The sequence below is a fragment of the Stereum hirsutum genome (genome assembly GCF_000264905.1).
Source record: "Stereum hirsutum FP-91666 SS1 unplaced genomic scaffold STEHIscaffold_6, whole genome shotgun sequence".
Taxonomy (NCBI): Eukaryota; Fungi; Basidiomycota; class Agaricomycetes; order Russulales; family Stereaceae; genus Stereum; species Stereum hirsutum.
Window position 1 is genome coordinate 1,841,961 of NW_006763136.1, and position 26,850 is coordinate 1,868,810.

Consider the following 26,850-nt stretch of genomic DNA (forward strand, 5'->3'; position numbering starts at 1 on the left):
AACTGTTGCGTTGGTATGCTCGGTACAAAGTCACACCGTGTGTATGCGCCTTCGCCGGTGGGGCTTGACACGGTCGTTTCTCCATCAGAAGTTTCAACTCGGTCGGCGTGATTCCTTGATGAACTGCTTTCAGGTTGTTGATCGTGTCGTGACAGCCATAAGAATAAAGTATGATCAGTACTCTCCTGGTGCTCGAGGGTTTCTTAAACTTGTCTCTCTCTCTACGCCAAGTTCAGCTGTGCTGACTTCCACTCGTTCAAGCTCGCTCACTAAACTCAGACTTGTAGCTGGGCTACTTGTATTGTAAGTACTTCTACATTTCTTCCCTTCCTTCAAGGCCTCTTAAGTAATCCAGAATGCCTTGCTCTTTTCAGGTAGCAGTCTATCGTTCATACGCTCGTTCATACGGCTCAGAGAGACTAGTAAACCAAGTTTACGGACGACACAGCCATCATTAGTTTTGACTCAGGTATCATGAAGTTCACGACGACCACTCTATTCTCTTTGGCTGCATACTGTGCTATCACCTCTGCACGCCCTGTTGCCCACTCCGCCAAGGCCAGAGATGCTACCAACAGTACGGGCGCCATGGTTATGAATGCGTCTAACGGCACCTCGATGGGCGCGCTATATTGCACGTATACTTGTTTTCTGTTGTTGCACTTCGCACATGCAGCTGACTTGGTGCCTTGCAGTCATCACCAATCAGCCAGAGGGAAACTTTGTCGTTTCAGCTGATATCAATTCGGATGGAACCTTGGTAGGTAAACTCAGAATTAATGCTATCTATTTTCCTTTGACTCATTTCTTGGTTCTTTGCTGCCATATAGACCCTTGTTCAGGCCATAACCACCAATGGTCGGGGTCAACACGGTCAGTCTGTTGGTCCGGATGGTCTGTTTTCCCAAGGGGCCGTCAAAGCGTCTGCTTCTGGCAATATCGTCGCTGCTGTAAACGTAGGTTCAACACACTCCTAGTCGCTCACCCAATAGCTTGACGGAATGGGCGATCTCTCAGCCAGGATCGAACACCATCTCTGCATTCACTATCGACCCTAGCAATCCCGCCTCGATCACCCCTCTTGGGAGTCCGGTTTCGAGCGAGGGAGAGTTTCCGATGTCGCTGGCTATCAACAAGGCCGGAAACACAGTTTGTGCGCTGAACGGCGGCGCCATCAACGGCGTTAGGTATGTCGCCCAAACAAAGAAACCATCGCAGGAGGCGAGTCTGACGGGCCATTGTAGCTGCTACAGCGTCAACTCGACCCTTGGTTTGGTAGCGATGCCCAATACCGTACGCTCACTCAATCTGAACCAGACCACTCCCGCGACCGGTCCTCCCGGAAGTGCCAGCCACATCATCTTCAGCGAGGACGGCTCGAACCTCATCGCTTCCGTCAAAGGAGTCCCTCCCACTCCTGGATTCCTGGCCGTATGGGACGTCGCCGAGGACGGAAGCTTGTCCGACCAATTCGTCAGCGTAGCCCCTGCGTCCGGTGGCTTGCTCCCCTTCTCGATGACGGTCATCCCCGGTGCTAACGCCATTCTTGCTACTGATGCTGGTGTTGGTTTTGATATTTTCGACATGTCTGGTGGAGCTTCGAATGCCACGGACAGTACGAACGGCACCTCTAGTAACTTGAGCAGCGTCGTTCCTATTACGGGTCAGGGTGCTACTTGTTGGTCCAGCTTTAGCCAACAGACTGGAAACTTCTATTTAACGGATATTATCACATCGATGGTCACCGAAGTGAACGTTAGCGGCAACTTGACCGGGTCTATCGTCAAGGTGCGTGCGATGCCTCGAAATTGTGAGGAAGAAGTGGCTCATGTTCGACGGACCTGCTCTAGCAATACCCCCAGACGAATGGGTCTGCTACCATAGACAACGACATCGCTACCGTCAACGGAAAGGAGTAGGCGTTCTTATGCAATGATTTCTCAGTCTTGTCAGATACTGACGGTAATCATCAGCTTCATGTATGTTCTGCAGCCCAACGCGACCATGATTTCCGTCCTTGCTTTGAATGGCCCAGGTCAGGCCACAAACCTTCAATCGGTCGACATCTCAGGTCCGGCATCTCAGGTTGGACTCGCTGTCGGTATGCATCTTGATACTATTCCGTCATTGTCAGAGTGTACTGACGAAATGAAATCTTCTTAGACCGCAATAATTTACAGGGTATGACGTCTTTCATCAAGAACTGAGCGTTGTTAGACGTTTAAGTTCTTGAGGTTCGAGGCCTCTCGAAGGAGACTGTTGAGTCAGTTTGGTTCTGTAAGCGCCTATACTTGTTTGTGAATGACATCTGTTTCTTGTGTTGCCGTGCCCCTTTATGCCTACGCCTGCGATTCCGAAAGATAAAACAAGACGCCACACAAGATGGCACTCCACGGCAGACTAGAGCGTTGTTCCTTTTCATCGCTATTTATCCTTACAACGCTCCCAGCACAATTCAGAGCTCAGTTCCACGACAATGAAGGGCTGTCTTCGTGCTGGCACCCCAAGTATGCTTGCCAGCCTTGTTCCCTTTGCCTGACTTTGAACCTACAGCGGCACAGTTGCCACCGCTTGGACACCCTTTGTCATCCTTCTTCAAAGTCCTTTGTTCTCGACTCCTTCGTGCCATGCCTCATGTCCTCAGGGGCCAAAGCTCTAGTCTCACCGTCTAGCGGTATATAAAGCCCCTGTGTTCTTTGGCCTTTGCGTCACTTCCCATCCCTCCGCACGTCAGATCGTCCCACCAACGCACACTAGCATAGTAGCTTCTCTTTCGCCCCTGCCACTGCCTCTATGATGTCCTCTTCCACGATGAACTTCACTCCATACAATAACACGAAACCAAAAACCTTCGACAAGCAGTCGAAGAGCGGTGTCAACGCCGTCGAGCCTCGGGAATATTCCTTCCTGGATCGTCGTGACTGGTCAGACGCGTGCGTATCCCCTATTCCTTTCCTTTCCTTTCCTTTCCCCTCTCTGAAAATGGCTTCCACTCCCGCAGAGAGGTCGAGCACATAATCAACCGCAAGCTCAGTCCAGTGCAATCCCAAGCACTGGACGATCTCTTGGAATGCATCGACCCCAGCTCTGACACCGACAATGAAAATAACTCGGACACCGACACCGATAGCATTCCTTCCGATTCAGACGGCCAATCGTCACGACGGCCAAGGTGTCCTGGATCGTGTCAGCCGTCCGAACGGACGCGAACGAAACAGACTACATCATCCACGTCTGCGTCGTGCGACAGTGTAGGCCTTTGAGGGCTTGGAGACTCGTGCAGCGGGGGAGAGAGAAGAGGGCGTGGAGGAGAGCATTGAATGGGTAAGGAGACGAAGGAAAGCCTGAAGGTTTTGACCTGTAACCTGTTTGTACATCAAATCAATAGTGATACATAGACCAGACACACACTCGAGGGCCCATAGATTTTTATGGACGATTTTTGAGGCTAATCGCATCTAAGTTAGAACGCGTGTATCTGAACCTCCCAGACCTCCCAGACCAATTCCGGTCTAATCTGCAAGGTACGGTTTTACAATGACGACAAAAGCCTATGTAGACGTCGAATGACTGCATGTAGGACGACAGAACGATGTCAGCGACACACACAACGACGCAGCTAATGACGCACAGCACATCCGAAAATCCAGTCCCTAGACCGTTAGTAGCGGGATACGACGGGGAACGTGAGACGCTCGACTTCAACTGACAACTCCAACTTGAACTTGAACTCGAACGAAGAAGCACATGCAGAGGACTCGGAAGAGGCACGCGCAGAATCCCAAAGAAGTTCAACTCGGATATATTTATAGAAGTAGAAGACCACAATCAAAAACATGCAGAAAGAACCCAACAACCCCATGCAGCACCGAGAACAGAAAGGGAATGGTATCACCTCTTGTAAGAAAAAAAAGGAAAAGGAAATAATAATCCGATTTGGGGGGAGGGAGGAAAGTTGTAATGGTGATTGTAAGCGTGTAAGTGGTGGAGACAGAAGGATGAAAGGTAGCCGGGTGAAGGTTGAAGATAGTGGGAGGCGGGCGGAGGATCAGTCGGTCGAGTGTATGGTTGTAAGTAAGGTGTAAGAGGGACTATGCATATGGACAGATGAGGAAGACATAATCGTTGGGATCGTAAAGTAAGAAGGAGGTAGTAGTGGGCCGAACAAGCGAGAAATTAATCTAGAGCGTACGATGAAACAGTCCGTCGAACGCGAGATGTTCACTCTATTTAGACACCGAATAATAAAGCTTGTGGCACGTAGCGGAGGCGGAAGGGAGGCGAAACAGTCAGTTGTCGAGAGTTATTTAGATAGATACCCAGCTCAAGAGCTTCATGAAGCCCCAGACGGCCGCACCAGAGAGGATAGGAAGCGTCAAGTTATCGTCCAACGAGCCAATATCTGGAGTAAATACAGACCAAGAAATCGATGAGCGTTATTTCAGCGAAAAACGTGATCAGAGACGCACCCATAGATTCAGCCACCGCGGTCGCGAGCCCAGAAGCAATGCTGACCACAGCCAAACCTACCCAGCCGCCCGTCTTCACCCCCGCAAAGCCTTGCTCTCTCAACCACCCCCTGATGGTGGAGCCAACGATGCTGTCGTCAACACCGGCACCAATGACGCCTTGCTCCCAGCTCCAACTTGGGACATCGACGCCCTCACCCATCCAGGTCCAGAACGAGAAGACGATGGCGGCGCCGGTGACTGCTGCTGCGATGAAGCCTGCGAGAGACTTTCGGGGGGCGAGGGGGAGCCCAAGGATGTGAGACGGGAGCGGTGGTGTGTAACGACCCCACAGGCGGCCAAAAGTCGAGGCAGCGGTATCAGCCCATGAGAGTCTGTCCGATCGCGAAGAGACAACATTCATTAGATAATGTGCAGAAGATCTGAGAGACAAAGAACGAACATCATGATGGAGATGAGGGCGACATCAAGGGGGTAAAGCCCGAGAACAAAGATCACGCCAATAAGGTACCAGATGACACCGTTCGTCGACTTTTTCTCGCTCTCGCGCATGAGGAAGCCGACGCAGTGTTCGTACGCCCGTTCGAAAGCTGGCCAGTTGAGGCGCAAGACGTCACAGGGGGCGATGAAGGCGAGTGCCCCTGAGAGATAGCGGATGACAGTTTGTGGCGATCCCTTGGAAGCATAGAGGTACAAGGTGAAAAAGCCTTTGAATGGAATGGAAGAATGACATCAGTTGCTGTAGGGTGGCGGAGAACAGTGCTAGTCGGGGGTCACACGAGCGTACCGATGGAGGAATGCAATGTTTTACGAGGAATTTCCCAGTCGACTTTCTTCTTCTTTTGCGACGGCTCTTCTACTGTCTGCCCAAGAAGCTTGCGCTCGACCTCGAGCGTGTCCTCCTTCTCGTCGATCTCCTGCAGTGTGCTGCCGCTTGTCATCCCTCCATCGACACCGGACGCCACGGAGCCCTTTGAGACCCGTCGGCGCGTCCCGGGTCTCCGTTTCGGACTGTCGTTAGTCGGGGTGAATGGGATTTTGGGCGATGGCGAGCGGGTGAGCGAACGCCGTCTGGAGGGCATGGAGGAGTCGTTGGAGTGGGCGAGAGCAAGGGTGAAGGCGTCGTTCGCGGGGAGGGTCATTGTGACAAGGGGCTTATCAGGAATGTTGTGTCGTCAGAGCCGTCAAAGCGTTTCGTATTTATGTTTCTCTTGTTTTTCTCGTTTTGACGTAGAAAGGGAAGGAAGGAAGACAAGAAAGGGCGGGATGGAGAACGAACACAGCAGATAAGGCCAGGACGGCGGACGCGAAATCAGACAGACATTTCGGCACACGCCCTGCACAGACCCAACAAGGCCACGTGGGCCCTCCATCCGCCGTGGCACTCGTCTAAATTTGTGGCCCAACCATCTATCATCAGAGCAAGCTCAAGCTCAGTGACAATTGACTAGGTACGTGAGAACATGCAATTATTTAATCTCCGAAGGACCATGAATACAATATCATATCGCTTCCTACAAAAAATTCCTCGAACTTCCATATCATCATCATCCATGCAATCCATCCGTCGAACTCATCGGCACGCCCGTCGACTGAACCTGCATCCCATCACCCATAGAAGCTTCCATACCAGACGCGTCAGTAGTCCCGTCCGGAAATCCGCTCCCTCCTACCATCGCATCGCCCAAACCACCCAAATTCCCACCCGACCCCTGCGCAACCACCTTCCTCCAATTCCCTGCAGCCATCGTATGTGTGCTCCAGAAAGAATCATACGTCAGCGACCCGTTGCTCTGCATCGGATTGAGTCCCATCTGCATCTGGCCTGCCTGTGTGGTGGGCGTCTCGGTGCCCGTAGGAGTAGTGGAAGGTGGAGGAGCAGGCGATGGTGCTGTTGGGATGTCGAACGTTTTTAGAGGTAAAGGTATGGCACCGAGTTGTAGTGTTTCCGACGATGTGGTTTGCGCAGGTAATTGCTGGGGCTGATGTTGACGCTGATGTGGATGTGAATGGACCCCTCCGAAGCCATTCGGAGCAGCAGCAGCAGCGGTTTGTCCTGTGGGTACAAGATGATTATGAAAACCAGTCGCCGGAGCCTGAGAAGGATCGCGATAATGAGATGTTGAAGGTGTAGGCTGAGGGACGCTTCCCAACTGAGCGGCTTGAGCCCGTAAATGTGTCTGTGCCGCCTGTAATCGTTGTATCTGATGTAAGACTTGCGGATGAAGCTGGTTCTGCATAGGATAATATTGTGGGTGTTGCTGAACTAGAGGAGACAGGTAGGGATTCGACATGTGTGCGTGAGTGAGGGTTTGGGCTGATCCGGCTGGCTTTGTATTCGCATTCGAGAGTGACTGGTTCTGGGTTTGCGGGTAGGGATATGGTTGGGGTGTTGAGGACAAAGATGCGGATGCGGACGAGGATGCGGAAGAGCTCAGAGATGCAAGGTAGTTAGCTTGCGTTTGGGCTGCTATGTAGGCGGCGAGGGCTTGACTATTCTGCAGTTGTGCGGGAGTAAGTGAAGTGGAGTGCGACGGATGCGAATTTTGTTGCTGATGATACTGTGGTGGATATTGTGAGTGCGATTGAGACGAGGATTGCTGTAGCGGAGGCGGATTGGCGTGATTTGAGGAAAAGTTGGAAGAAGTGGCGGGATACGGGTATGTTTTTTGTGGCGCAGACCCGTATCCTCCACCGACTGTAAGTCCAGGGGAAGATCCGTTCTGATTTGAAGATGATGCTGAATTGGTCGACGAAGAAGCTTGAGGTGCATGAGAAGATGAAGTGGCGGCAAAGGCATTTGAATTCATGGAAGTTGAAGGCGAAGGTGTGGTATATGCAGTAGTCGGGTGACTGGAAGACACCCTGCTTGCATCGCTATATGAAGATATCGATGTGGAAGAAGGAACCGAAGGCGGCGGCATATCTGGTAGAGTCGGCGTCCTTTGTGGCACCTGGGACGTCGGCGGGTCGATGCTAGTTGAGGACCCCTCCGCCACCGAGGTCGCAGAAGGTATTGGAGAAGCCGCCGGGACGTTACTCATCACATAATCTGTGCTGGTCACTTGGGTCGGTGCAGAAGTATCAGCTCCTTGCTGGGATGGACCGGCAGAGTTCGACGGTGGCGAGAACGTTATATTTTGAAAGGAAGGAGTGAACCGGACCGTCGATTTTGGCTTTGGTACTGTTTTGGAAGCGGTCGAGTGACGAAAGTAGAGGTTCTCTACTTCGTTAAGACTTTGACGTTGCTGTGCGAATACAATTCAATTACACTACCCAATTATTCGAGCAGACCAGAAATAAACGAGACCACATACCCATCCGTGTTCGACCTTCAATCGAGCGTATTGCAGCCGCATTTGAAGCTGCTTGGACAGCTACATAGTATGCAGCGCAAAAATATCAGAGGCGTATGGACATTGCATGCATGGTCTCAGGGCTTCAGAAAGTTTCTACCCGCCCGAAAGAGTCGAACAAACATACATTAGCGACCCTCGCCTTGTCCGCCGCCACCTTTCTCTTGTTCTCTTCCTGGGCATTCAAGATAAGCGCGGCGGTGACATTGACCATACCGCTCAAGAAATATTCACGAGTCGGGCCAACCAACGGGCGAGATGAGAGGACAAAGTGGTGATCTCGAGGGACTGAACACGAAGGAGGCGGCCAGGCGACCGGTGGCGTGTTTGGACGTGTTGAGGTCACGTGCGTTTTTTAAATAAGCAGGTGGTTTGGTTCGTGGAACCAACAGCTCGGCGGGGTGGCGTTGTGCGCCACATCTGCGGCGCACACGGAGGATCGAGTACACCAGGCACACGTACGGATACATACAGTATACAGTGTTTGTAGCCTTTTGGGTGCGAACATGGTCAAAGCATGCAATCAGTCCCGATAGTCTGTTGTCCTGCCCAATCCCGTCCAGCGGAATCGCACCACACCTCTCATATATGTCCTCTCCCTTCCTTTTCCCACTTCAATATATTTGCCTTGTATAAGTTCCATCCACCATCCTCCTCTCTCAGCAACCTTCTTACACCCGGTTTACTAAACTTTAAATTAGAGTCCGCCTCGAGCGCGCCCATGATATAAGATCTATCAACGGAAGCTTGCATTAGTATTACCCCAAGAACACGAGACATGAGTATCAGAACAAACATGACTATTCCCTTGCTGAGCGGATTGTGATTTGTCCGCAGGTTGGTGCAAATGTCGCCGAGGGCATCTCCACGTCTCCAGAGTGTGTACGCAGTTAAATGTTGAGCTTGTCCGGAAGATGAAGACTTCGTTGGTGGATGTGGTGCTTCAAGACCGACTCGAGGTTGTTGTAGGGGCGCTGGAGGGTCACGCCATGGCCCAAGTTCAACTTGTCCCCAGCCAGGTCTGCCATAGGTGCTCGACGAGTTAGACAATTCCTCTCATAAAACGACGATGAGACACAGAAACATACGTTGTTGATGTTCGAGGACGTACACGTTGCGGAACGGGAGGTTTGGGGCCATTTTGTTCTTCCAGTAGGTCAGAGGTGAACCCTAATGGGTCGAGGGGCCGTTTGGAGGCCTTCGCAATGGCAAGTAATTTCTTGTACACCAATAAAGCGCAATATGCATCGTTCGCTGCATCTGTTCCCTCAATGGAAAAAAAGAACTCGAGGTTAGTTAACGTGCTACATTGCCAGTTACAACAATAACAAAAAGACGAACACTCCATCTGTTCCTTCGAAAGCGGTTTTCGCTCCCAGTTACTCGTCCGTACGGGGCCTTTATTGAGCGTCCGCCGAAGGTAGAAGGCTACGACTTTGGCTAGCGAGACGATGGGTCGGTGATATATCTCTTCGAAGCGGGAGTCGGATTGGCATGCGAGAGCGCCGAGTTCGACGAGGTTGCGAGCGCAGACGTCGTAGTCCCGAAGGAGTTTGACACCGTCGTCTACGCGATCAGAAAACATATATTGGTTGAGTGGAAGTTATCGATGACAAGTTAGAGCTATAGACGCACTGCGAATGTTGACGCCCATCTTAGGTATTGACGGGGATTCTATGAGAGCCTGTGCTAGATATATAAGTTCGGTGAGGTCTTTGGATCCCTGCTGATACTTGCCTTTACTTTCGGCGGAACGCCTAACGAAACAGAACAAGAGGGGTAATGAGACGACGGCATGGACGTATGGAACTGAAAGATTCCTTACTATGTATCGCGCTCAGTTGAATAAGGAGAATCATGCTCGCATCGCATATCTGAACCAAGGCCGTCTTTTTCACCCACTCCATATCAAATCCGACCGGACTACAAAGAGGGACCATGAGTACTTCTACCTCGACTACTCTGGCAGCACACCGGACGATGTTGTCAAAATAAGACGCACCCGTTCAAAGCTTGAACCAACTCGTCCGCTTCAGCTGCATTAGTGACGTATCGTACAATTGGCCTCGGGAAATAGTCTCCGTAGGTGAAATTCGGCATCTTGGATTGAGACTTGCTTGACGCTGCGGTATGTGAGGACCCAGCGACAGGCGGGTCGTCTGTAACCGGTGTTCGAGATGCGGAAGAGGTTGTCCTGCTATCGGAACGATTCGAGTAAGGTTTCTTCACGGTCGTTTTCGACGTAGAAGTGAGCTGTTTATCTGTTCGCGAGGCAGGCCGAGCTCCGTCGAAGTCCAAGTCGTCTTCACTAGATACAAGTGTGTTACTTGCTGCCTTTGTGCTGCGAGCTGCTTTGGTCTTGGGAGGAGGCTGCATGTCTCGCATAGGGAGTGGATGTGACATTGCGTTCTTCGAGTTCGTGGAGGTTGCTTTGGCCCGAGGTAAATTCTCCTTCGAAGTGTTTTTGTCTTTGCCGGAAGGGTTGAACATAGGATGAATTCTATGTATAAATCAATCTCCATCATGGAAAGCCTTGAACCTAGACAAAGCAACCCACGGTTTGTCACTAAAAACGGACGATACTGCCTTTCCTTTTGACTTCGTCGTAGTAGCTTTCTTCTTCGACGGAGTCTCGTCAAGTCCTGTCAGATCTATCACGTTCTCGTCTTCCTCTGAGCTTGATATCTCGATGATGTCCGCCGCATCCAACGCGGCGATGAGTCTCGAAGGTCCTGGGATGGGCTTCGCGCGATTCGCAGGTCGGACAGGAGTATCCTCCGAGAAGTTGTACCAAGGCTGAGAGCGTGCTGGACTGTCCAAGACGTGCGTTTCCGTATCCATATCTCAGAGACAGCCTTAAAGATATAAAACCAGCCAATAAACCAAGAAACTAGATAGACGTCGCAGTGGAACAAGACAGAACCTTGCGCATTGACGCCCAACACCGAACCGCGAACGCGCTTGCACGCCATCGCGTCCGATCATGTGCTCGCGGCGTGTGCTTACCTCAGCATCTTTTCGAAAACGCGGCGTTTATAACTTTATTCAGTTGGCTTGTAACACAAACCACATCCAAAAGAGCTCACCATGGCCAACGTCGTACAGATCCCTGTCGTCCCCCCACCGCTACCGTCATCATGGACTGCAAACGCTCCCTCAAATAAACCCATCGCTCGTAAGATATTCTACTCCGTTGTTCATTGATTTCAGGGTACTGATCAGCGCTCAACTTTTTTTCATGCATGACGGTCTGTCTGTCTGTCTGCAGCGCTGGTGGAGAGAAAACTCATCCCTGCTGGACCCGCCTACCTCGCTCATGTCCGGCGATCTGTGCATAATTTGACGTTTGAGCAGCAGGATAAGGAGATCGAGGAGGAGAACAAACGGCTAGCGGAGCAGAATGGGGATGGTTTCGGGGAGGATGATCTTGGGGTGGGTGATGAGGAAGAGGACTTCGCACTGATGTCGCTCGATCCGAAAGAGTGGAAGGTACGTCCTGTCCTTTCCCTAGACCTTCACGCATCGTAACTGACTTGCATATCGTATCGTACTGTAGAAACAAGACCACTACAAAGTCCTCGGTATTTCCAAGCTCAGATATCGCGCGAATGACGACCAGATCAAAATTGCCCGTACGTCCATCTCATTCCACATATTCCATTTTGCAGTTTCCTCAAAGCAAGCCATCTGGCGACGCCACCCGGTCTCCCATCCCAGACCGCAAGAAAGTGCTCAAGCACCACCCCGACAAAAAAGCCGGCACCGCCGGCTCGACCACGACGAACGACGACGCCTTCTTCAAATGCATCCAAAAAGCCATGGACATCCTCACCAACCCTGAAAAGCGGCGCCAGTTCGACTCCGTCGACCCTGAGTTCGAGTCGCTCAAGGACGACGTGCCGTCCGCGTCGGATATCAAGAACGCGAAGGACCCGAAGAAGGCGTTCTTCAAGGAGTTTGGGCCCGTGTTCGAGAGGGAGGCGAGGTTTAGCAAGAAGCAGCCGGTGCCGCTTTTGGGGACGTACGATGATACGAAGGAGGCGGTCGAGGGATTCTATGATTTCTGGTACAACTTTGATAGCTGGAGGAGTTTCGAGTATCTGGATAAGGAGGTGAATGAGGGAAGCGATAAGTGAGTCCTTTTTAGTTTGTTTGCTTTGCGGTTTCTACGCTTTGAAAAGGGCACTCACGTGTTTGTCCCCGATTTACAGCCGTGACGACAAGCGTTACACGGAGAAGAAGAACAAGACTGAGCGTGCACGCCGCAAGAAGGAAGATACCGCTCGTCTGCGGGGCATCGTCGACAGCGCGTTGGCACTCGATCCCCGTATCAAGAGGATCAAGGATGAGGAGAAGGCGGCTCGTGAGGCGAAGAAGAAGAGCAAGAGTGGAACCGCTACCCCCACGAACGCCAAGGCCCAGGCTGAGGAGGAGAAGCGCAAGGCGGAAGAGGAGGCGAAGCAGAAGGAAGAGGAGGACAAGGTGCGATCCCTGTTTATTTTTCTGGTCCCGGTCCCGTTTGCTGATGGCTATTGTCGTTGTGCAGGTTGCGAAGGCTGAGGCTAAGAAGGCAAAGGCTGCTGCAGCAAAAGCTGCGAAGTTGGCCCGTCGGGCGGCGAGGCAGGATGATGACGGTGCTGCTTCATAACGAGGCGTTGTGTACATGGGCGGTGGTCGATTGTCGTGTAGAGGGCCAAGCATGCGTGCCGCACTGTCATATTCTGTCTTGCATCATTCTTGTTGTGCAAATGGAACTTTTCTTGTTGTTTTCTTACCGGCGATTTTGACATTTGGTTCCAGAGTGTACTTACCAGGAACATTCACTCGGACCCTCTCGGGAAACACATCTCATGGAGAGATATGTCTATGCATACCTACCGTCGTACTAGAGAAGGTGATGGAAAGAACCCCTGTGACTGGAATGCAGATATTATTCTCGAGCGAAATGCTGAACAAAGGTCAGTGCGGATGGGCCACTTGGTAAAGTACGCCACCCAGCCAATTGGCGAAGCAGTGGCACGTGGTGACTAAGAATGACCTCCGCCCCGACTGCTCACAACCACCATCCTTGCCTTCACCCTTTCACCCATCTACTCAGCGATCCCCCAACCTCTTTCACCCCCTACAGTATTCCAACAGCTCACAATGGTGCGTTTTATTTCGCGTGTATGATTTGGTCTTCGAGACTGATCATGATCTGCAATCAAGTCCACGAATTGCAGGAGGCGTCTCATCCGTGACTTCAAACGGCTTTCCAGCGACCCGCCTGGTGGCATTTCTGGCAGCCCATGTCCAGATAACATCATGCTATGGAATGCTGTCATCTTTGGACCAGGTCCGTTCCGAATTTCTCGCTACATTATTCAAGATCTCGATGACTAAAAGCTACTCGCAGCGGAAACACCGTTCGAAGACGGCACCTTCAAACTCCTCCTCACCTTTGACGAATCCTATCCCAACAAACCCCCCACCGTAAAGTTCCTCTCCCGGATGTTCCATCCGAATGTCTACGCGAACGGCGAGCTCTGTCTCGACATCCTCCAAAATCGATGGTCACCGACCTATGACGTCGCCGCCATCCTCACCTCCATCCAATCTCTCCTGCACGACCCGAATCCGAACAGCCCCGCGAACGCGGAGGCGGCGCAGTTGTATAGGGAGAATATGAAGGAGTATGTGCGGAGGGTGAGGGCGACGGTTGAGGAGAGCTGGTTGGAGGAGGAGGAGAAGGCGGCGGCGGGGGAGACGGGAGAGGCTTAGTCATTTGGGTGTGCCATGCCAGGCTATCGATATCGTGGACTTGGACTCGAGGCGTGCATATATTTCCAGGTATTGGGAAGCGGCGGAAAGCGGTCGCGATCCTTCATGTACGATCGTATATTTATGGCGTTGGGCAATTAGCTATAGGGCCACTCTTTCGTCGCGGGTGCGTCCTTAGCGTGGCCATCCTATGCCTGTGCGTCTCTTCTTCTGCTTCTGGATTCCCGCTTTTTACTGACCCATGACCCGCTGCACAGGCTATCTAACAGAGTTACCATCCTATTTCATCTACTTCACGACGCCAGGAAGCAGGCTCACGTATCGAGGTGTCTGATCTTGGACTGATTCCCCGCACTGTTCGCGCTCGTAGCTAATGTATATTTTTCTCGTTTCTTTCTCACTTTCACTCTCTCGTATTATAGTTGTATGGATCCTTTAACGAGGCATCTGCGTTGTTTAATTATTGTATGAATTGGCACGACTTGACGACGTTCGTTTGCAACGGTGCGCAGGGAGAGATATTGCTTATGTGACACCAAGAAGGTTAATCTCGTTCTTGGATAGATTTATATTTGACTTCGTCGTCCCCTCTCAATGGCTGATGAAGAGTCGGGCGACCCTTTGGCAAGATGTCGAGGGAACCGGCCAAGGCCGGATGTACAGGAGACCCTTACTCTCATACCACCACCATCACACAAAGGGTGCCCTCAACTACGCTCACATCTGCCTTCCCTCCAGTGATTTATAGTATCTTTTATTCTGTAAATATTGAGGCGGTGAAGGTGCAAATGGCCTCGCTCTCCACCATCGAACCCGCTCTCGACTCGCTCACGATTTCCCCGCAAGAAATTGGCAGGGAAGAAAGCGTCTTTGTCGACCGTCTCGTCTCGAATCCGATCATCATTGACTGCATCCTCTCGTTCTGCACCTCTGGCACCATCTTTCGTATCTCACGCACCTGCTCCTCTTCCCGCCTCGCCATCCTCTCCTACCTCCAACGAGCCTTTAACATAAACCGCCACCTTTCCCGCTACTTCTCCGACCCCCTCGGCTTCCGTCTCGTGCAGTCCCGGACAGGAACTATCATCTCTGGCTCGAACGCGCTGCAATTCCTCGACCGCTCTTTCTATCCCGAATCCGACCTCGATGTGTACGTTCCGTGGAAACAACTGAGGGTTCTCGCGCGATGGGTCATTGCAGACGGATATGTGTTTGAACCGAATACGACGCAGCCGGAGGTGTTTAAGGATGCGGCGAAGAAGATGGAGCGCACGATGGAGGATGTGGAGGAGTTCGAGGATATGAATATGGGGTATGCGATGAGGGGCGTCGCGGGCGTTTTCACTTTCTTCAAACCTGTGGAGAGAAAGGATGGAGAGGAGCAGAAAGAGCAATCGCCGCTGAAGATCCAAATTATGGCCTCCCGCACGTCCGTGGCTGAAATTCTCATCAATTTCCACAGTAGTGCGTATCTTCCCTTTCTTTCTTCTGCATTCCCTTCATTGAAAATTCGTTCACTAACCAACTTACTCGCGTGCAGCCTGCGTGATGAACTTCATCACCCACGATACCGCATACTCCCTCTACCCGCGCGCAACCTTCGACTCCCGCCTCGCGCTCGTCTGTCCCTCCCACGGCCCTCCCCAAGACGGCGCAATCGACAAATATTTCAAGCGAGGCTGGGCCATGATCTACGAGCTCCCCACAGATCCACCCGCCACCCCCGCGACCGCACAGTTATCCACTCCTGAAGCCAGAGACCTCGCGGCGTCCGAACCTTCCTTCGTTCCGGGCACTCGCTGGATAGACGACCATCACGCCTGGGTCCTTCCCCTCTCCCCTCTCCCTCCTTCCCAGACTCGTGCTGCCGTCACCACCGCTTGCGCCTCGACGCGCGCGCTCCCCGAGAACAGTCCCTTGAAGTACATCAACTGGCAGCTGGCCTTTCCCGAAGCCCCCGTTCCGCCCGATTTCATCCATGAAGGCTCCGTCGCGAAGATGCGGTACTGTCTGATCAGGTCGGCGCTGTTGAGCGAGGTGTATATGTTCACGGACGAGCTGTTGTTGTTGCATATCTGGGGAGCGTTGAAGGGTGTGAGGAGCGCGCAGAAGGAGATCAGGAAGGTGTTGAAGGCGGCGAATGTGGAGCATCAGATGCCGGGGACGTCGATGTCAGTCTTCCTCCTTTTTCCTGCATTTGTTCTCTTTTTGGTTCCGCTTTGGTGGTTATTTCTGGTTGGATTTGTACTGATTGGTGGTTTTGGGCGTAATGTAGGCATGATGGGATTGTGTATAGCGAGTGCGAGACGTATAGGGCGTCTGTGAAGAGTAAGGCTCTTCCCCAAACGCTATGGAAGAACGGACCTCCGCAAGAACCAGTAAGTTCCTTCCCTAGAGGTCTCCTATCTTGAAAGCCACATCTCTAACTGCGCGTTGGACTGTAGTTGATCCGAATGTAAACGAGTAAAAGTGGCCCATTCCTTAAGTGAGGCCGAAAATGGTTTACACTCCAGAATGTCAGTCTCGCAAGCATCACTCACGCGAGGTGAAATAAATCATAGCGCACTGGGTCAGCAATGCCTGTGATCATAATCTCTTGTATCTTGGAACAATGTAACCGAGCCCATACAATTGAAATTAAATTTACACACTGTCCATAAACCGGACCCATACAAACAGACCGACTCTTTTCTTTCTTCATCGCACCCATCCTCCCCTTTTGATCACCTCAATATTTCACCTCAAACGCCCACGCGTACTTCACCATCCCCGCCTCCTCCGCCGACACATGCACCGTCAACACCCCCTCCTCCTCCCCTCCTTCTTCCGGCCCCCCAATCGTGAAATTCAACGCCGTGCCGCTCCCGCCCAGAAGCGTGATAATATCCGTAGGAAGGACGGGCACGGGAGACACGACTTTGAAGGAAGGCGAGGGAGAGACGAGCGTGGTTATGTAGAAGGCGGAGTCGGTGGTCGTGAAGCGGAGGGAAGTGGATTCTTGGGGGGTGCGGAACCTGTGCGGGGAGGTGGCGATTGGTGAATCGAACGTCAAGGGGGATGGCGGCAATGCAGGGAGAAACGTAGGTGGGGAAGGGAGGGTGCATACCAATAGTATGTCCCGTAGATGGCAGCGCCGGAGTGGGAGAGCCAGTCGCCTATGGCGGTGAGTGTGGTGATTTCGGGCTCGACTACCGTCCCGTCGCCTACGCGCAAGATACGATAAAGAGCGAGTTAGTTGTTTGTTTCTGCCTTCGCCCACAATGAGAGGTGGTAGACGCGTACCCTTAGGTCCTATGTCCACTGTGAAGAGCGTAAGATATATAGTGAGTAAGGGGTGCACTGTAGAGACGCACGTAGCCAGTTCCCGTTCTTGCTGACGATGTCGACAAGCATGGGGACTGCTACCTCGGGCGTCATGTAATTTGCGTCGGGTGTCTGGGCATTATAACCGTAACTAAATACCAAACGTCCAAGGAAGCAGGTATCAGTGCGATCGTCGAGTTGTGAGCAGCACCACGGATCAGCAGCGCACCTGAAAGGGTCAAGTCCGGCTATATATATTCGAAGACGGGAGCATTGATGATGGAGTGGTTAGCCCTCGAGCACTAAAAATACGAAGTTGATTGCCTTGGGACTGACAGTTCCTGAGAGGGGGCGGTATGAGCGAGAGGGAAAAAAACGCTGGAAAATGAGAGGTACGATTAAATACAGGACTTACGTTTCCCATTTCGTTTGCACAGTCACGGCGTAGGTTGTATACTCGCTGACAAATTTGCTACTACTGTACCATTTCGATCGGATGCCATGGGGGTGTGACGTGTGACACGGTTGGTACTTAGGCCAAACGTGTAAATAGGCCAAAAGCCTCCGAACATTGTGACTGACCTGCCTTTTTAGGCAATTATATTGCCAAATTGGGCGTAGCCGGAAGAAAAAATCGATTAAAAGTGGCCCAAAGGGCCTGTGACCTGTGACAAAACGGGAATAGGCCATGCCATGGCACCTTTGTGACGTGTGACCATGGCATCCGATCGAAATGGTACAGTATAGTGGAATGATCAGTATTGATCTCACGACAGCAGTTGATACCAAATCACTCACGGTGAGCTTCCGTTCAGTAAAGAGAGATTACTACAAGCTAGCTCACGGAGTCTAGACATGTTCTACGTCTTTAAGCCAAGCCGAGTAGAGTAGTCCAGATGAGACTTACGCTGAAGTCCCCTGTGACATTACATTCAAATGTTTAGCCAGCTGTAAGTTCAGCACGGGAAAGATGCTCACAGAGATGGAATGCGCATCGATCGTCTATGGCTACACCTTTGCCTTCGTTGTACTTTGCTGTGGAGGTAAAAGAGGTTGCCCATCAGAAAGGGCCTGACCAACCTGAACCGGGTTTGAGAGGCGTACCATTATACCAGTCGGCGGTCAACAAGCTAATGTTAGAGGCCTCGCCGATATCGCACCTGACCCGTACACACCACATCGAGACCAGACACGACGACGTGAGTAATGAAAGGCGAGAGGGATGGATGAGAATATTACCAGAGAACGTTCGTGCCATAATCGTTGAACAATGTCTTGATCTGTGGCGTCTGGAGATCCTGGATGTAGTCGTCGACTGGGATCCAACCAGTGTAGGGCTCTATCTCGCTCCAGTTGTATCTACATCGATGTCCCCCTATAAGTCTACTTTCTCAAGAGCCAGATTTATACCAGGACGAACGCGTTGTGCGCCAAACCACCGGGCTGGGAGAGCGAGATGTGAGTTAATCTACATCGCTTGTATCCTGAAGTTATATCCACCTACCCAGCTGTCTTTACCATACGCTAACAGAGATAAGGTATTGTTCGCGATGTGGTCAGCTGCGCAGAGAGGATACGGAAGAGCACTTACGAGCCCAATCAGGATTATACCTGCGAGAGAGTATTCGTCACCATGGAGTGCATAATCCGATAAAAACAACTAAAACACTTCATACCACTCTGGAGTCGAGAAATATGTTGCAGGAACTAGGCCAGGATGATTGGCCTCTGCCGCATCAAATATTTCTTTCAAGAAGTCACGTTTGGGTCCAAGCTGTACATACTCATGGCCGTGAGCCGTATTCGCGAATCGCGAAGGAAGTCCCACGCACAATAACGGAGCTCCTGTTCGTGGTGTCGCCTGCCGGATAAAATCAGAGAATAAGAACGGTGTATGCTCATGGTAGACATACCAGCATCGAACATAGCGAACCCGTCATGGTGCTTGGTGACTAAAGTCCGATACTCGTCAGGGACCCAATAGACTGTGATGTTATCTGTGTAACCAACCTATCGTGAAATACTTGGCGCCAGCCGACGCAAAGAGGTCCACGAGGGAATCTGCACTGAAGTTCTGCGGGTTAAACTGAGGGATGAAGTCATCGTAGAGGAACTCTTCGCCGTAAGTCTAGGCAAGGAAGTTAGTTGCCACGCCACAATTACGCCACACAAACAAGGTATGCAGTGTGGGGTAACGCACCTTTTTGTGGTAAACCCAGGTGGCCGAATCTGAATTATTGGGCTGTGGAGAGTAGTGATAATGTGTGATTGTGAGTACTGCTTCAAAAGTTTGCTTGTACGTACGACGTGAAGGCTGAGGAAAGAATGGAGTGCAGTGTTAGACTCGTGTGGCGCAGACGGAAGTAGACGCGAAGTGTACTCACTCCCACCAATACCACTCGGCATACTGTATCAAGATGCGGTAGTTGAATGACGAAGTTCACTTGAAAGCAGATGTATCTCGTACCTGCTGACCGGATGGCGCAAACGCTGGAACAGAGTAGACACCCTGTTCGCCCCCGCCCTGTCAGAAATGGAGACCTTTACCTATGACAAAAATGTATCTTACCCAGTGCACAAAAATACCAAACTTATAATCCTCCATCCACTTCGGAGCCTAATCGCACGAAAAAACACTCAGCTCTAAACAAAACCATCCAACGAAAAAAACGCCCACACTCACCTCATGCAACGCCAAACTCGACCACTCATCCGTATAGACCGGTATCCCAGCCATGACCTCAAACCCCCCACTCCTCGCCACCTCACTCCCCGTCTCGTCCCTCACCACCGCTACCGCACTGCCCATCGTCCCCCGGCCCACACCCTCCTTATTGACGACCCCGACCTTGACCCGCGCCTGGTCTCCTGGGCGCAATCGCTTCAATGTTCCGAGGATCTCCGTGCTCACCTGATCGCTCTCGATTTCGACTGTGTAGTTCCCTATGAGCCAGGAGGATGGGGTGAAGTTGAGGGGAAGGTTGGAGATGGCGATGTCGTAGACTTGGACTATGGACGTTGTGCTGCCGGAGTCGTTGAACCAGTTCGTTCGGGAACGGATGTATTCGAAAGCTAGGGCGGGCGATGGGGCCGTCGTGTTGTTGGTGTTGTTCGTCAAGGATAGGAGGGAAGAAGAGGACCAGAGTGTAGCGGCGAAGATGTGGAGACGGGTAGAGCTGTTGGCGGTCGGGAGGGTTATGGTGTTCAGGGTCTTGGACGCGTCGAGGGGAAGCTGGAAGACATGGATAGAAGTAGTGTTCCCATCCGCTACGTGAGGTTCATAATTAGTTGTGAGATGGATTGAACTGCAAGCAATACAGACGATGAACTTACTGCCGTTATTCGTATATGTGAAGTTACTGTTGAGCACGCCCTGAGATCTAAGCAAACGATACTAGGATGAGTGCGGAAAAACTACTTCTAGTCCCTAGTGGTCTTACGGAAAAGGCCACTGTGACAGCCCAAAACGATCATCAAGTTTTGAATATTTACCGGCGAGATACCTAGGGTGAATGGACTCACACTCTGCCACGGAGGGATCAGCGTAGCCCCGCTAACACTCGTCCCATCCGCATAGGTGACTAAGTTCCCGAGCCTCAGTTCCTCACGCGCAGATGATAAGATCGATATGTAACTCCATAACTCACCGGAAATGTTATTGGAGAACGGCGAGCTGCTATCGGCCGTAGTCAACAAATAAAGCGACTGATATCTCCCCACCTGCTCGCTCGGCAAATTCACATCCTGGCCCTCACACAACACATTATCGAACTGCACGCTCGACCAGTCATCCGGGATCGAGAACTATTAGTATTATCATCCAGCATTAAGTATCAGCATCCTTTTCAGCGCTTGCCACTTCGGTTGTAGTGGTTATTCATCGGATAAATGTGCGCACCTGTATACCACGGTACGTCAAGTTACCAGTCGGAAACCCGGCATATGGAATACTCCATCCTTCGCCGTTGAGGTCAGCCTGCCCGGGTGCGTCGCTTGTTCCTTTATTGTTCAAGTAAGACGAAAGATCGAGAGGAACGACGACCGCGTCTGTGGAATAGTCGACTGCTCGCACTTCTGTGATTATCGACGTGAAGCCGACGAGAGCAGCCAACGCGGCGAGAGGCGCAAGTGTTCTGGGCGACGTGAAGAACATGTCGGATCCCGAGCTTGAAGGACACTCAGATGCTCAGATGGTGACCAGCCGAGGTACTTAAGGAAGAAGAAGTCGGGCCAGGAGAGCAGAGCACGACGGAAGCACCCCTCGCTGAGCAGGAATCATCACACGTATTTATACGATACGACCCCAGCAGAGGCAGAGGCTCGACCAGAACGGCGACGTCGGTAATCCCGCCCGCTCAACGTCCCACCAAAGGCATACATTCCGGCCAGAACTCCAAGAACCACTTGTCGAATGACGATACACATGGACAGCTGAAGCACGGTAGCGAGCAAGCAACGGGAGTCGACGGTCCGTCTGAGGGCAATGAATATCTACGACAGAGCCGGAAATTTTAAGCATGGTGGTCAGCAGATTGGAGGCTGACGATTGTATGTAGTGAGAGGGCTTGGGACGCGAGGTACGGACGAAGAGAAGGCAGAGAAGGTAGGGAAGATATGGTATGCGTACCGCGTGCGTGTCGTCTTCGATGTAAGTATCATGAGACCATTGGAGCAGGGGCGAGAGAGCGGTGTATATATATGGTATCTGAGTTTCGCTTCAGAGTGGTTGTGTTTGTAGCGGTGTCCTCGTTGGACTGTAAGTAACGGAGAAAGAAGAGAGTGTATCGTTATGGTAAATCTTCTTGTGAGAGTATAAATAACGTCAGCCCCGACGATCCGACCACAAAGGGAATGTATGACTTGACAGACCTTGAAAGAACAGCGGGTGTCTAGACCGTGACAGCAAACGAGATATAGATGCAATTTCACATGGAGGTGAGGGGCGGATCCTGAAGAGCGAGCAAAGACTGACAGCGTCGGGAACGTGTCGTTTTCCAGTTCGAGCGCGATGAGTGGCACTTGGGACTCGATGAGGTGTCCTCGTTGAATCGTAGCAATGTCTTCGTTGAATACAGCGCATCGTCGTGGAAAACGTCCTATACGAGAGCACAAATAACATCAGCACCAACGATCAGACCACATCGTGAGATGAAAGGAAACGTACGGATTAACGGACCTTGCTAGAGCAGCGGATGTCTAGACAGCAAACGAGACCGTGACGTCGATGCAATCCACCATGATAGAAGCAAGATGCGAATCCTGAAAATTCGAAGATCGGCAACATCGGGGATATATGTCTTGAGTGTCATGAGTGGGACTCAGGACTCGATGAAGTTCCGTATTTGTGGTACGTGATGATAAGCGTAGAATATCGATGTTCGACTCGAGGATGTGGAGCAGAAAAGGTAACGAGGAAAGGTGGAAGTCGGCTTGAGGTCGTTTTGCTTATGGAGGGACGCGTCGTCAGATCATGGTGCCAGAGAGTGGTTACTTACGCCGGCGGTGGTATATCTAAACAGAAAGATATCGATACAATGCAAGGTGGGATGAATCCAGGATCAAGAGATAGAAGTTTCGAAGTGAAAGCACCAACTCGAATCCTCATGTACGAGTAACTCGCCCTCGGGACGAGATGGGGATTCCACATTTAGAGCAACGCCAGACAGGTTTAGAACACAGATACAGATACAGACATGCTAACAAGCCCTGCGAGAATCTCAAGAAGGTCCGGGGGAGGAGAAGGCACGGTGAACGCGGAACGAACGTACGAATCAGCAGGGACGCATCGAAGCCTGCCTTGAGGCCTTGAGGACCGCTCGCTTTGAAGAAGTCGCGAAGTCCGTCTGAATCAAGGACCGTAAATAAGTGATATGATAATGCAGGCCACATGGCATGCTCATTGCTCGGACGGGGAATTTCCAGACGTGGTGCCACATCAATTGACAATAATTCGTATACAACCGTCTGCATCAAAAGCACGTTCGACGGACTTGAGGCAGCTTGAGGGACTCGGGCACTTCGTTTCCGGCTCCGATGTTCGGCATCGAGGCGCGCGCGATACGCTATTCGCAGACGTCGCTCGTACATAGCAGCGAAAAGCTCTCACTCATCGCGCGATGCGGATGGAGCTTGTTCGCCGTCGCCACGGGCTGCTGTGGGGATGAGATTGGCAGTTGATTTGCGGCGTGCTATCGTTCTCTTAAAACATGGAAGACTTCTGTAGGCTGTGCAGCGTGGTGTACACGAGTTACGGTGGATGGAGCTGTGGCCCGTGTACCTGGGACGTAGCTCATTGCATCGCAAATACGGGGGACACATGTGATCGCGAGCAGTGAAATTGCCAGAAGTCCAGAGAAAGAGACAAAGCGAGAGGATAGTACATGAGCCCGAGATCAGAGGCGTGAGGACAAGGATTCGAGCCCAGTGTTCACGATTTTGGGAAGAAGATATTTATGAATACCGTGGCTTTTGTTCCCTACGAGAGAAGATGTTGTGGTCAATATGGTTGCACTAAAGATATGGTTATAGGGGCGTACGGAGATGGGAAGGAGGGGATAAAACAGGCTTCGACGGCGACTGATGGAAGAAGAGGGTGGGGCGAACGAAGCTGGCTAGGGAACCGATCCCTACCGAAGGAAGGCCACTCGGTGGAGGAGCTGAGGGGGTGACAGTACTAGTGATCTGGCCGAGCTGCTGTTTCTGTTTCGAGTACGGACTGTCGGATGGGGGGAGCGCCATGATGGCAAAGATACGGCTCATCCTGTTTCGCTTTTCGAGGTTTCTGGCGGCTAGTCTGGAAAGCGTGCGTGAGCCCTCGGAGAGGGGAAAGCGTCGTTCACGAGGTGGGGTCGGCGAGGTTCGCCGCGGGCGGAACGGGGTGACGAGCTGGGTTGGGGGGTGCCTATCCCAGTCCTGCACGGACGGCGGGCAGAGATCCAGAGGACGAGAGAGCGCGGGCTGTGCGTATGGGCTGCGAGTGTGCTTTAGCCTAGACAACAAGTCGACAGATCCCGAAGACCTGAGCACAAGAGAACGAGCATTGTAGAGTGGCATCACTTTTGGTGTGGCGCGGGGGATAGTAGAGAGTGTGGCGGGGGAAGGATGACGGGAGAACGAAAGAGTGGCGGGATAGGGCAACCAGCCCAGCGGACTGAGCCAGGACAGGACTTTTGTTCCCGGAAAAACATAGCGAAAGCGGAGAAAACGGAGGAGCCCGGCAAGGCGGCTGATGACGCTTTGCCCGTTTACGCTTGTTGATACGGTGGCTGTGGAGAGGGTATATATCCCCTTCCGCTCCTTTTTCGCATTATCCAAGTCGGTGCGCTACTGCCGGCGACCCCCCCATATACGCCATGTTCATCTACAAGCCCACAGCGTATCTTATAGCGGCTCCTTCGTCCTAACCACACGCTCACCGAGCGTCGTGGGCGGCGTCGTCAACTCCGACGGCCGTTCGAGGCGCACTTTTCTCTACACACTCCATCATGGTGCGCACTTTCCCCTTCATATCACCCAGTTCATATCTCATGTTCCTTTCTCTAGGTTCTCATCGAAGACAAGAAATACGCCTGGTGGGTCCATCTTATCAGTCCCAATTGCTCTCGAATGTCTTGACTGAGTTTACCACCACTCTCTAGCGAGGCCTGCATCAAAGGCCACCGTTCTTCCACCTGCAAACACACAGACCGTCCACTCTTCGAAATCAAAAAGAAAGGTCGCCCAGTCACCCAATGCGAACACTGTCGCGAACTGCGCAAAACCAAACAAGTTCACGTCAAATGTGTATGCGAGTCCAAATCCGACGATAACACTACCCCCTCCAATCCACCCCGACCTAAACCGAAGAAAGGTGTGTTACCAGCATCCTAGCCTACACGTACACCACGTCTGATCTGTAAGGCCGTCTCCTCCTTCCTCAGGAAATTTGCAGAAGGTTCTAGCTACCCCTGCGTTCCCTGATGGCTTGCCTGCAAGTCTGGGAGCGCAGGCGGCAGCAGCCCAGCCGTCTTCAGACGGTTCCTCCGACTCTGACCAGCCTGGTTAGTCCTTTTTCACTTCATTCTGTAGCCGCAGACTGATCGTCGTACCGTAGACGTCTGCACCTGCAAAGACGGCGGCAACTGTCACTGTGCTCATATCAAGCGCTCCCACCACAAGCGCGCCACTCCCGCCGGCAGCACTGGCAGCACCATTCCGCCCTCCGCGTCGTCTTCCGGTGCTTCACATCCTCCCGCTCTCAGCCGCATAGGCGACCTCCGTCCCGTACTTCCGCGACTTCAGCCCTCCGCCCCAGGAACTTCCGCTGCCCCGTTCCAGCACAATCACCGCGGCCAGCACGGTTCCGCCTTCTTCAACCCGTACGGCCGCGCGTACGAAGAACACGCCTTGCACCCAGACGATATTTCTCCCTCCCATATTCCCCAATCCCAACAACAGCCAGACTTCTTCTCAGAACGGCCACAGCCATCCGACCCCTCAGACGGTTACTTCATACCCCCTATAGCTCAACCGAGGGACAACGCGGACAACGAAGCCTCATGGGGGAACTCGAACACGGCTTTCTCTCCCTCCGACCTCCAGATCCTCTGCGGTTGTGGCGATTCATGCTCCTGTCCAGGATGCGTGCAGCATCGTGGATCAGACGCCTGGATCAACGGACCGTGCGCTAATCCGAATACGTGCAACGCATGCCTCATCTGCTCGCTCAACAGTAATAGCATGCCCGCCCCGACGCCGACACCCCCGACTACGCCATCTGTCGGCTATCCTCCCTCTTCGCAGTTCGATTCGTTCGATGAATGGATGCGGAATACCTCGGCTTCCGCGTTGTCGGATCCTATTATGTTCTATCAGGGGCAACAGCAGCAGCAGCAGCCGACTCCCGATCTGTCGTCCTACCCCGCCTATGTCTCCTCTCTCGATAACTCCCTACCCCCTTCGGGGTCCTTCAATCCATACGCCATGAACGTCTTCGATGAGGATCCCACCCTCTCCGCACAACAGCAACAGCCGAACAACAACAATGAGGTTCGAGCCATGTCCATCGGCGCCGGGAGTAGCAGCGATGGAGGGATGAGTATGGACGGGCTGGGAATCAGTCCGGCCACGAGACGTTCCGTGTCGTTCAGTGGCGCGAGTCCGTCCCCCAGGGAATGGATGCCTCTGCACCCACCACCCACGTCCGATAATATGGTCATGGACGAAGGGGGACAACACGCGTATCAGCGTCCGTTCTTCGCGAACCAGAAGGCGGCATCGACGACTAGTTTGCTACTTCCTTCGGATGTCTTTAGTCCTACGACTTCGTCGGCGTTTGGGATTGGGAGAGCGTCGTCTTCGAGGTCGACGACGGACATACAATCTAGCGCTCCGGCTTCGGCTTCGACGTCTGCTATCCGCGAAGAATTTTCGGCAGAGTTGAGCGAGGAGATGGAGGCGCTGATGGCTTTTGCGGCTGGCAAGTTTTCGTTCAATGGCGAGGGAGGCGGGTACGGAGACGGAGATGGGGGGTTTGTTCCGGGTGCGAGTGGGTTTGGAGGGGAGGAGGGACGGGGACAGGGACGGGGACAGGATCGGAATCGCGATCAGGGTATGGAGGTTGCTAATCAGTATGGGTTCGATCGGACGTTGTAGGTAGTTTGGCGGCGAGTGAGTGGGTGGGTGAGTGAGGGGGAGGTAGAATTGATATTTGATAGTAGTGTATTTTGATACGGTGATAGTAGTAGTTAGTAGTTAGTAGTTATTTGATACCAAACACGGTGTGAGTGCTCTTTGACTGTGTGTACGAGTATATGGTGTTGTGGTTGTGGTTGTGGTTGTGGACTTGTGGTAGGTTGTATGATACGTCCGAGTCTTTTGTTTTGTGCAGCACCATGTCAATGGGGACAACTCATAAGCCTGATGTCCTGTGACTTTGAGTAAGTATGTAGTTGGTACTGAACCCGTACTCCCTCAAGTGCGGG

At 52.3% G+C, this 26,850-nt stretch overlaps 11 protein-coding genes across 11 annotated transcripts; 7 read left to right on the top strand and 4 right to left on the bottom strand.

Moving 5' to 3' along the window:
• The first annotated feature begins 292 nt into the window (after positions 1 to 292).
• On the top strand, positions 293 to 2,330 carry STEHIDRAFT_168277 (uncharacterized protein). Its single transcript, XM_007303725.1, has 9 exons — positions 293 to 303; positions 375 to 634; positions 696 to 760; positions 831 to 956; positions 1,018 to 1,187; positions 1,245 to 1,788; positions 1,851 to 1,915; positions 1,974 to 2,101; positions 2,164 to 2,330. Exons 2-9 carry the CDS (start codon positions 475 to 477, stop codon positions 2,205 to 2,207), a joined length of 1,302 nt encoding a protein of 433 aa, XP_007303787.1. The 5' UTR covers positions 293 to 303; positions 375 to 474; the 3' UTR covers positions 2,208 to 2,330.
• Positions 2,331 to 2,747: 417 nt separating this feature from the next.
• On the top strand, positions 2,748 to 3,405 carry STEHIDRAFT_146906 (uncharacterized protein). Its single transcript, XM_007303726.1, has 2 exons — positions 2,748 to 2,933; positions 3,002 to 3,405. Exons 1-2 carry the CDS (start codon positions 2,794 to 2,796, stop codon positions 3,261 to 3,263), a joined length of 402 nt encoding a protein of 133 aa, XP_007303788.1. The 5' UTR covers positions 2,748 to 2,793; the 3' UTR covers positions 3,264 to 3,405.
• Positions 3,406 to 3,943: 538 nt separating this feature from the next.
• STEHIDRAFT_121170 (uncharacterized protein) lies at positions 3,944 to 5,753 on the bottom strand. Its single transcript, XM_007303727.1, has 4 exons — positions 5,257 to 5,753; positions 4,912 to 5,176; positions 4,470 to 4,843; positions 3,944 to 4,402 (listed from the first exon to the last, which is right to left on the bottom strand). The coding sequence occupies exons 1-4, from the start codon at positions 5,609 to 5,611 to the stop codon at positions 4,308 to 4,310; spliced, it is 1,089 nt and encodes a 362-aa protein (XP_007303789.1). The 5' UTR covers positions 5,612 to 5,753; the 3' UTR covers positions 3,944 to 4,307.
• A 200-nt stretch (positions 5,754 to 5,953) lies between these two features.
• Positions 5,954 to 10,666, bottom strand: STEHIDRAFT_139203 (uncharacterized protein; the record flags this gene model as incomplete). Its single annotated transcript, XM_007303728.1, has 12 exons — positions 5,954 to 7,717; positions 7,787 to 7,846; positions 7,953 to 8,113; positions 8,473 to 8,558; positions 8,622 to 8,846; positions 8,914 to 9,085; positions 9,167 to 9,391; positions 9,461 to 9,509; positions 9,563 to 9,582; positions 9,651 to 9,748; positions 9,828 to 10,325; positions 10,383 to 10,666. 12 exons carry the CDS (start codon positions 10,664 to 10,666, stop codon positions 6,017 to 6,019), a joined length of 3,579 nt encoding a protein of 1,192 aa, XP_007303790.1. The 3' UTR covers positions 5,954 to 6,016.
• A 240-nt stretch (positions 10,667 to 10,906) lies between these two features.
• STEHIDRAFT_78585 (DnaJ-domain-containing protein) lies at positions 10,907 to 12,695 on the top strand. The gene is made up of 6 exons (XM_007303239.1): positions 10,907 to 11,000; positions 11,094 to 11,314; positions 11,382 to 11,457; positions 11,543 to 11,957; positions 12,037 to 12,307; positions 12,372 to 12,695. Exons 1-6 carry the CDS (start codon positions 10,913 to 10,915, stop codon positions 12,471 to 12,473), a joined length of 1,173 nt encoding a protein of 390 aa, XP_007303301.1. The 5' UTR covers positions 10,907 to 10,912; the 3' UTR covers positions 12,474 to 12,695.
• Positions 12,696 to 13,033: 338 nt separating this feature from the next.
• On the top strand, positions 13,034 to 13,555 carry STEHIDRAFT_34041 (ubiquitin-conjugating enzyme; the record flags this gene model as incomplete). Its single annotated transcript, XM_007303121.1, has 2 exons — positions 13,034 to 13,160; positions 13,221 to 13,555. Coding segments are annotated over 2 exons (462 nt in total), but the record flags the coding sequence as incomplete, so codon positions are not given.
• Positions 13,556 to 14,373: 818 nt separating this feature from the next.
• Positions 14,374 to 15,910, top strand: STEHIDRAFT_56834 (uncharacterized protein; the record flags this gene model as incomplete). Its single annotated transcript, XM_007303202.1, has 2 exons — positions 14,374 to 15,049; positions 15,126 to 15,910. The coding sequence occupies 2 exons, from the start codon at positions 14,374 to 14,376 to the stop codon at positions 15,908 to 15,910; spliced, it is 1,461 nt and encodes a 486-aa protein (XP_007303264.1).
• A 403-nt stretch (positions 15,911 to 16,313) lies between these two features.
• STEHIDRAFT_156528 (glycoside hydrolase) lies at positions 16,314 to 21,041 on the bottom strand (the record flags this gene model as incomplete). Its single annotated transcript, XM_007303729.1, has 26 exons — positions 16,314 to 16,599; positions 16,692 to 16,788; positions 16,868 to 16,885; positions 16,939 to 17,020; positions 17,796 to 17,806; positions 17,867 to 17,923; positions 17,993 to 18,048; positions 18,128 to 18,247; positions 18,309 to 18,331; positions 18,393 to 18,412; positions 18,480 to 18,499; positions 18,565 to 18,662; positions 18,721 to 18,749; positions 18,802 to 18,840; positions 18,899 to 19,016; positions 19,089 to 19,130; positions 19,193 to 19,202; positions 19,273 to 19,295; positions 19,356 to 19,397; positions 19,458 to 19,505; positions 19,572 to 20,155; positions 20,222 to 20,268; positions 20,329 to 20,339; positions 20,411 to 20,469; positions 20,536 to 20,692; positions 20,787 to 21,041. The coding sequence occupies 26 exons, from the start codon at positions 21,039 to 21,041 to the stop codon at positions 16,314 to 16,316; spliced, it is 2,352 nt and encodes a 783-aa protein (XP_007303791.1).
• A 2,239-nt stretch (positions 21,042 to 23,280) lies between these two features.
• Positions 23,281 to 23,626, bottom strand: STEHIDRAFT_156529 (uncharacterized protein; the record flags this gene model as incomplete). The annotated part of the gene is made up of 2 exons (XM_007303730.1): positions 23,281 to 23,363; positions 23,425 to 23,626. 2 exons carry the CDS (start codon positions 23,624 to 23,626, stop codon positions 23,281 to 23,283), a joined length of 285 nt encoding a protein of 94 aa, XP_007303792.1.
• An 804-nt stretch (positions 23,627 to 24,430) lies between these two features.
• Positions 24,431 to 24,932, top strand: STEHIDRAFT_56002 (copper-fist-domain-containing protein; the record flags this gene model as incomplete). The annotated part of the gene is made up of 3 exons (XM_007303147.1): positions 24,431 to 24,459; positions 24,526 to 24,737; positions 24,829 to 24,932. Coding segments are annotated over 3 exons (345 nt in total), but the record flags the coding sequence as incomplete, so codon positions are not given.
• Positions 24,933 to 25,606: 674 nt separating this feature from the next.
• On the top strand, positions 25,607 to 26,521 carry STEHIDRAFT_130912 (uncharacterized protein; the record flags this gene model as incomplete). The annotated part of the gene is made up of 1 exon (XM_007303731.1): positions 25,607 to 26,521. The coding sequence occupies one exon, from the start codon at positions 25,607 to 25,609 to the stop codon at positions 26,519 to 26,521; it is 915 nt and encodes a 304-aa protein (XP_007303793.1).
• Between the last annotated feature and the right edge of the window lie 329 nt (positions 26,522 to 26,850).

Coding starts and splice junctions, on each gene's coding strand:
- STEHIDRAFT_121170 (XM_007303727.1), bottom strand. CDS start 5,611: ATGACCCTCCCCGCGAACGACGCCTTCACCCTTGCTCTCGCCCACTCC. Junction 4,844..4,911: donor GCCCTCATCTCCATCATGAT/GTTCGTTCTTTG, acceptor GCGATCGGACAG/ACTCTCATGGGCTGATACCG. Junction 4,403..4,469: donor CGCGGTGGCTGAATCTATGG/GTGCGTCTCTGA, acceptor TATTTACTCCAG/ATATTGGCTCGTTGGACGAT.
- STEHIDRAFT_146906 (XM_007303726.1), top strand. CDS start 2,794: ATGATGTCCTCTTCCACGATGAACTTCACTCCATACAATAACACGAAA. Junction 2,934..3,001: donor CGTCGTGACTGGTCAGACGC/GTGCGTATCCCC, acceptor CCACTCCCGCAG/AGAGGTCGAGCACATAATCA.
- STEHIDRAFT_78585 (XM_007303239.1), top strand. CDS start 10,913: ATGGCCAACGTCGTACAGATCCCTGTCGTCCCCCCACCGCTACCGTCA. Junction 11,315..11,381: donor TCGATCCGAAAGAGTGGAAG/GTACGTCCTGTC, acceptor ATCGTACTGTAG/AAACAAGACCACTACAAAGT. Junction 11,958..12,036: donor GTGAATGAGGGAAGCGATAA/GTGAGTCCTTTT, acceptor CCCGATTTACAG/CCGTGACGACAAGCGTTACA.
- STEHIDRAFT_168277 (XM_007303725.1), top strand. CDS start 475: ATGAAGTTCACGACGACCACTCTATTCTCTTTGGCTGCATACTGTGCT. Junction 1,916..1,973: donor GCTACCGTCAACGGAAAGGA/GTAGGCGTTCTT, acceptor GGTAATCATCAG/CTTCATGTATGTTCTGCAGC. Junction 2,102..2,163: donor TCAGGTTGGACTCGCTGTCG/GTATGCATCTTG, acceptor AAATCTTCTTAG/ACCGCAATAATTTACAGGGT.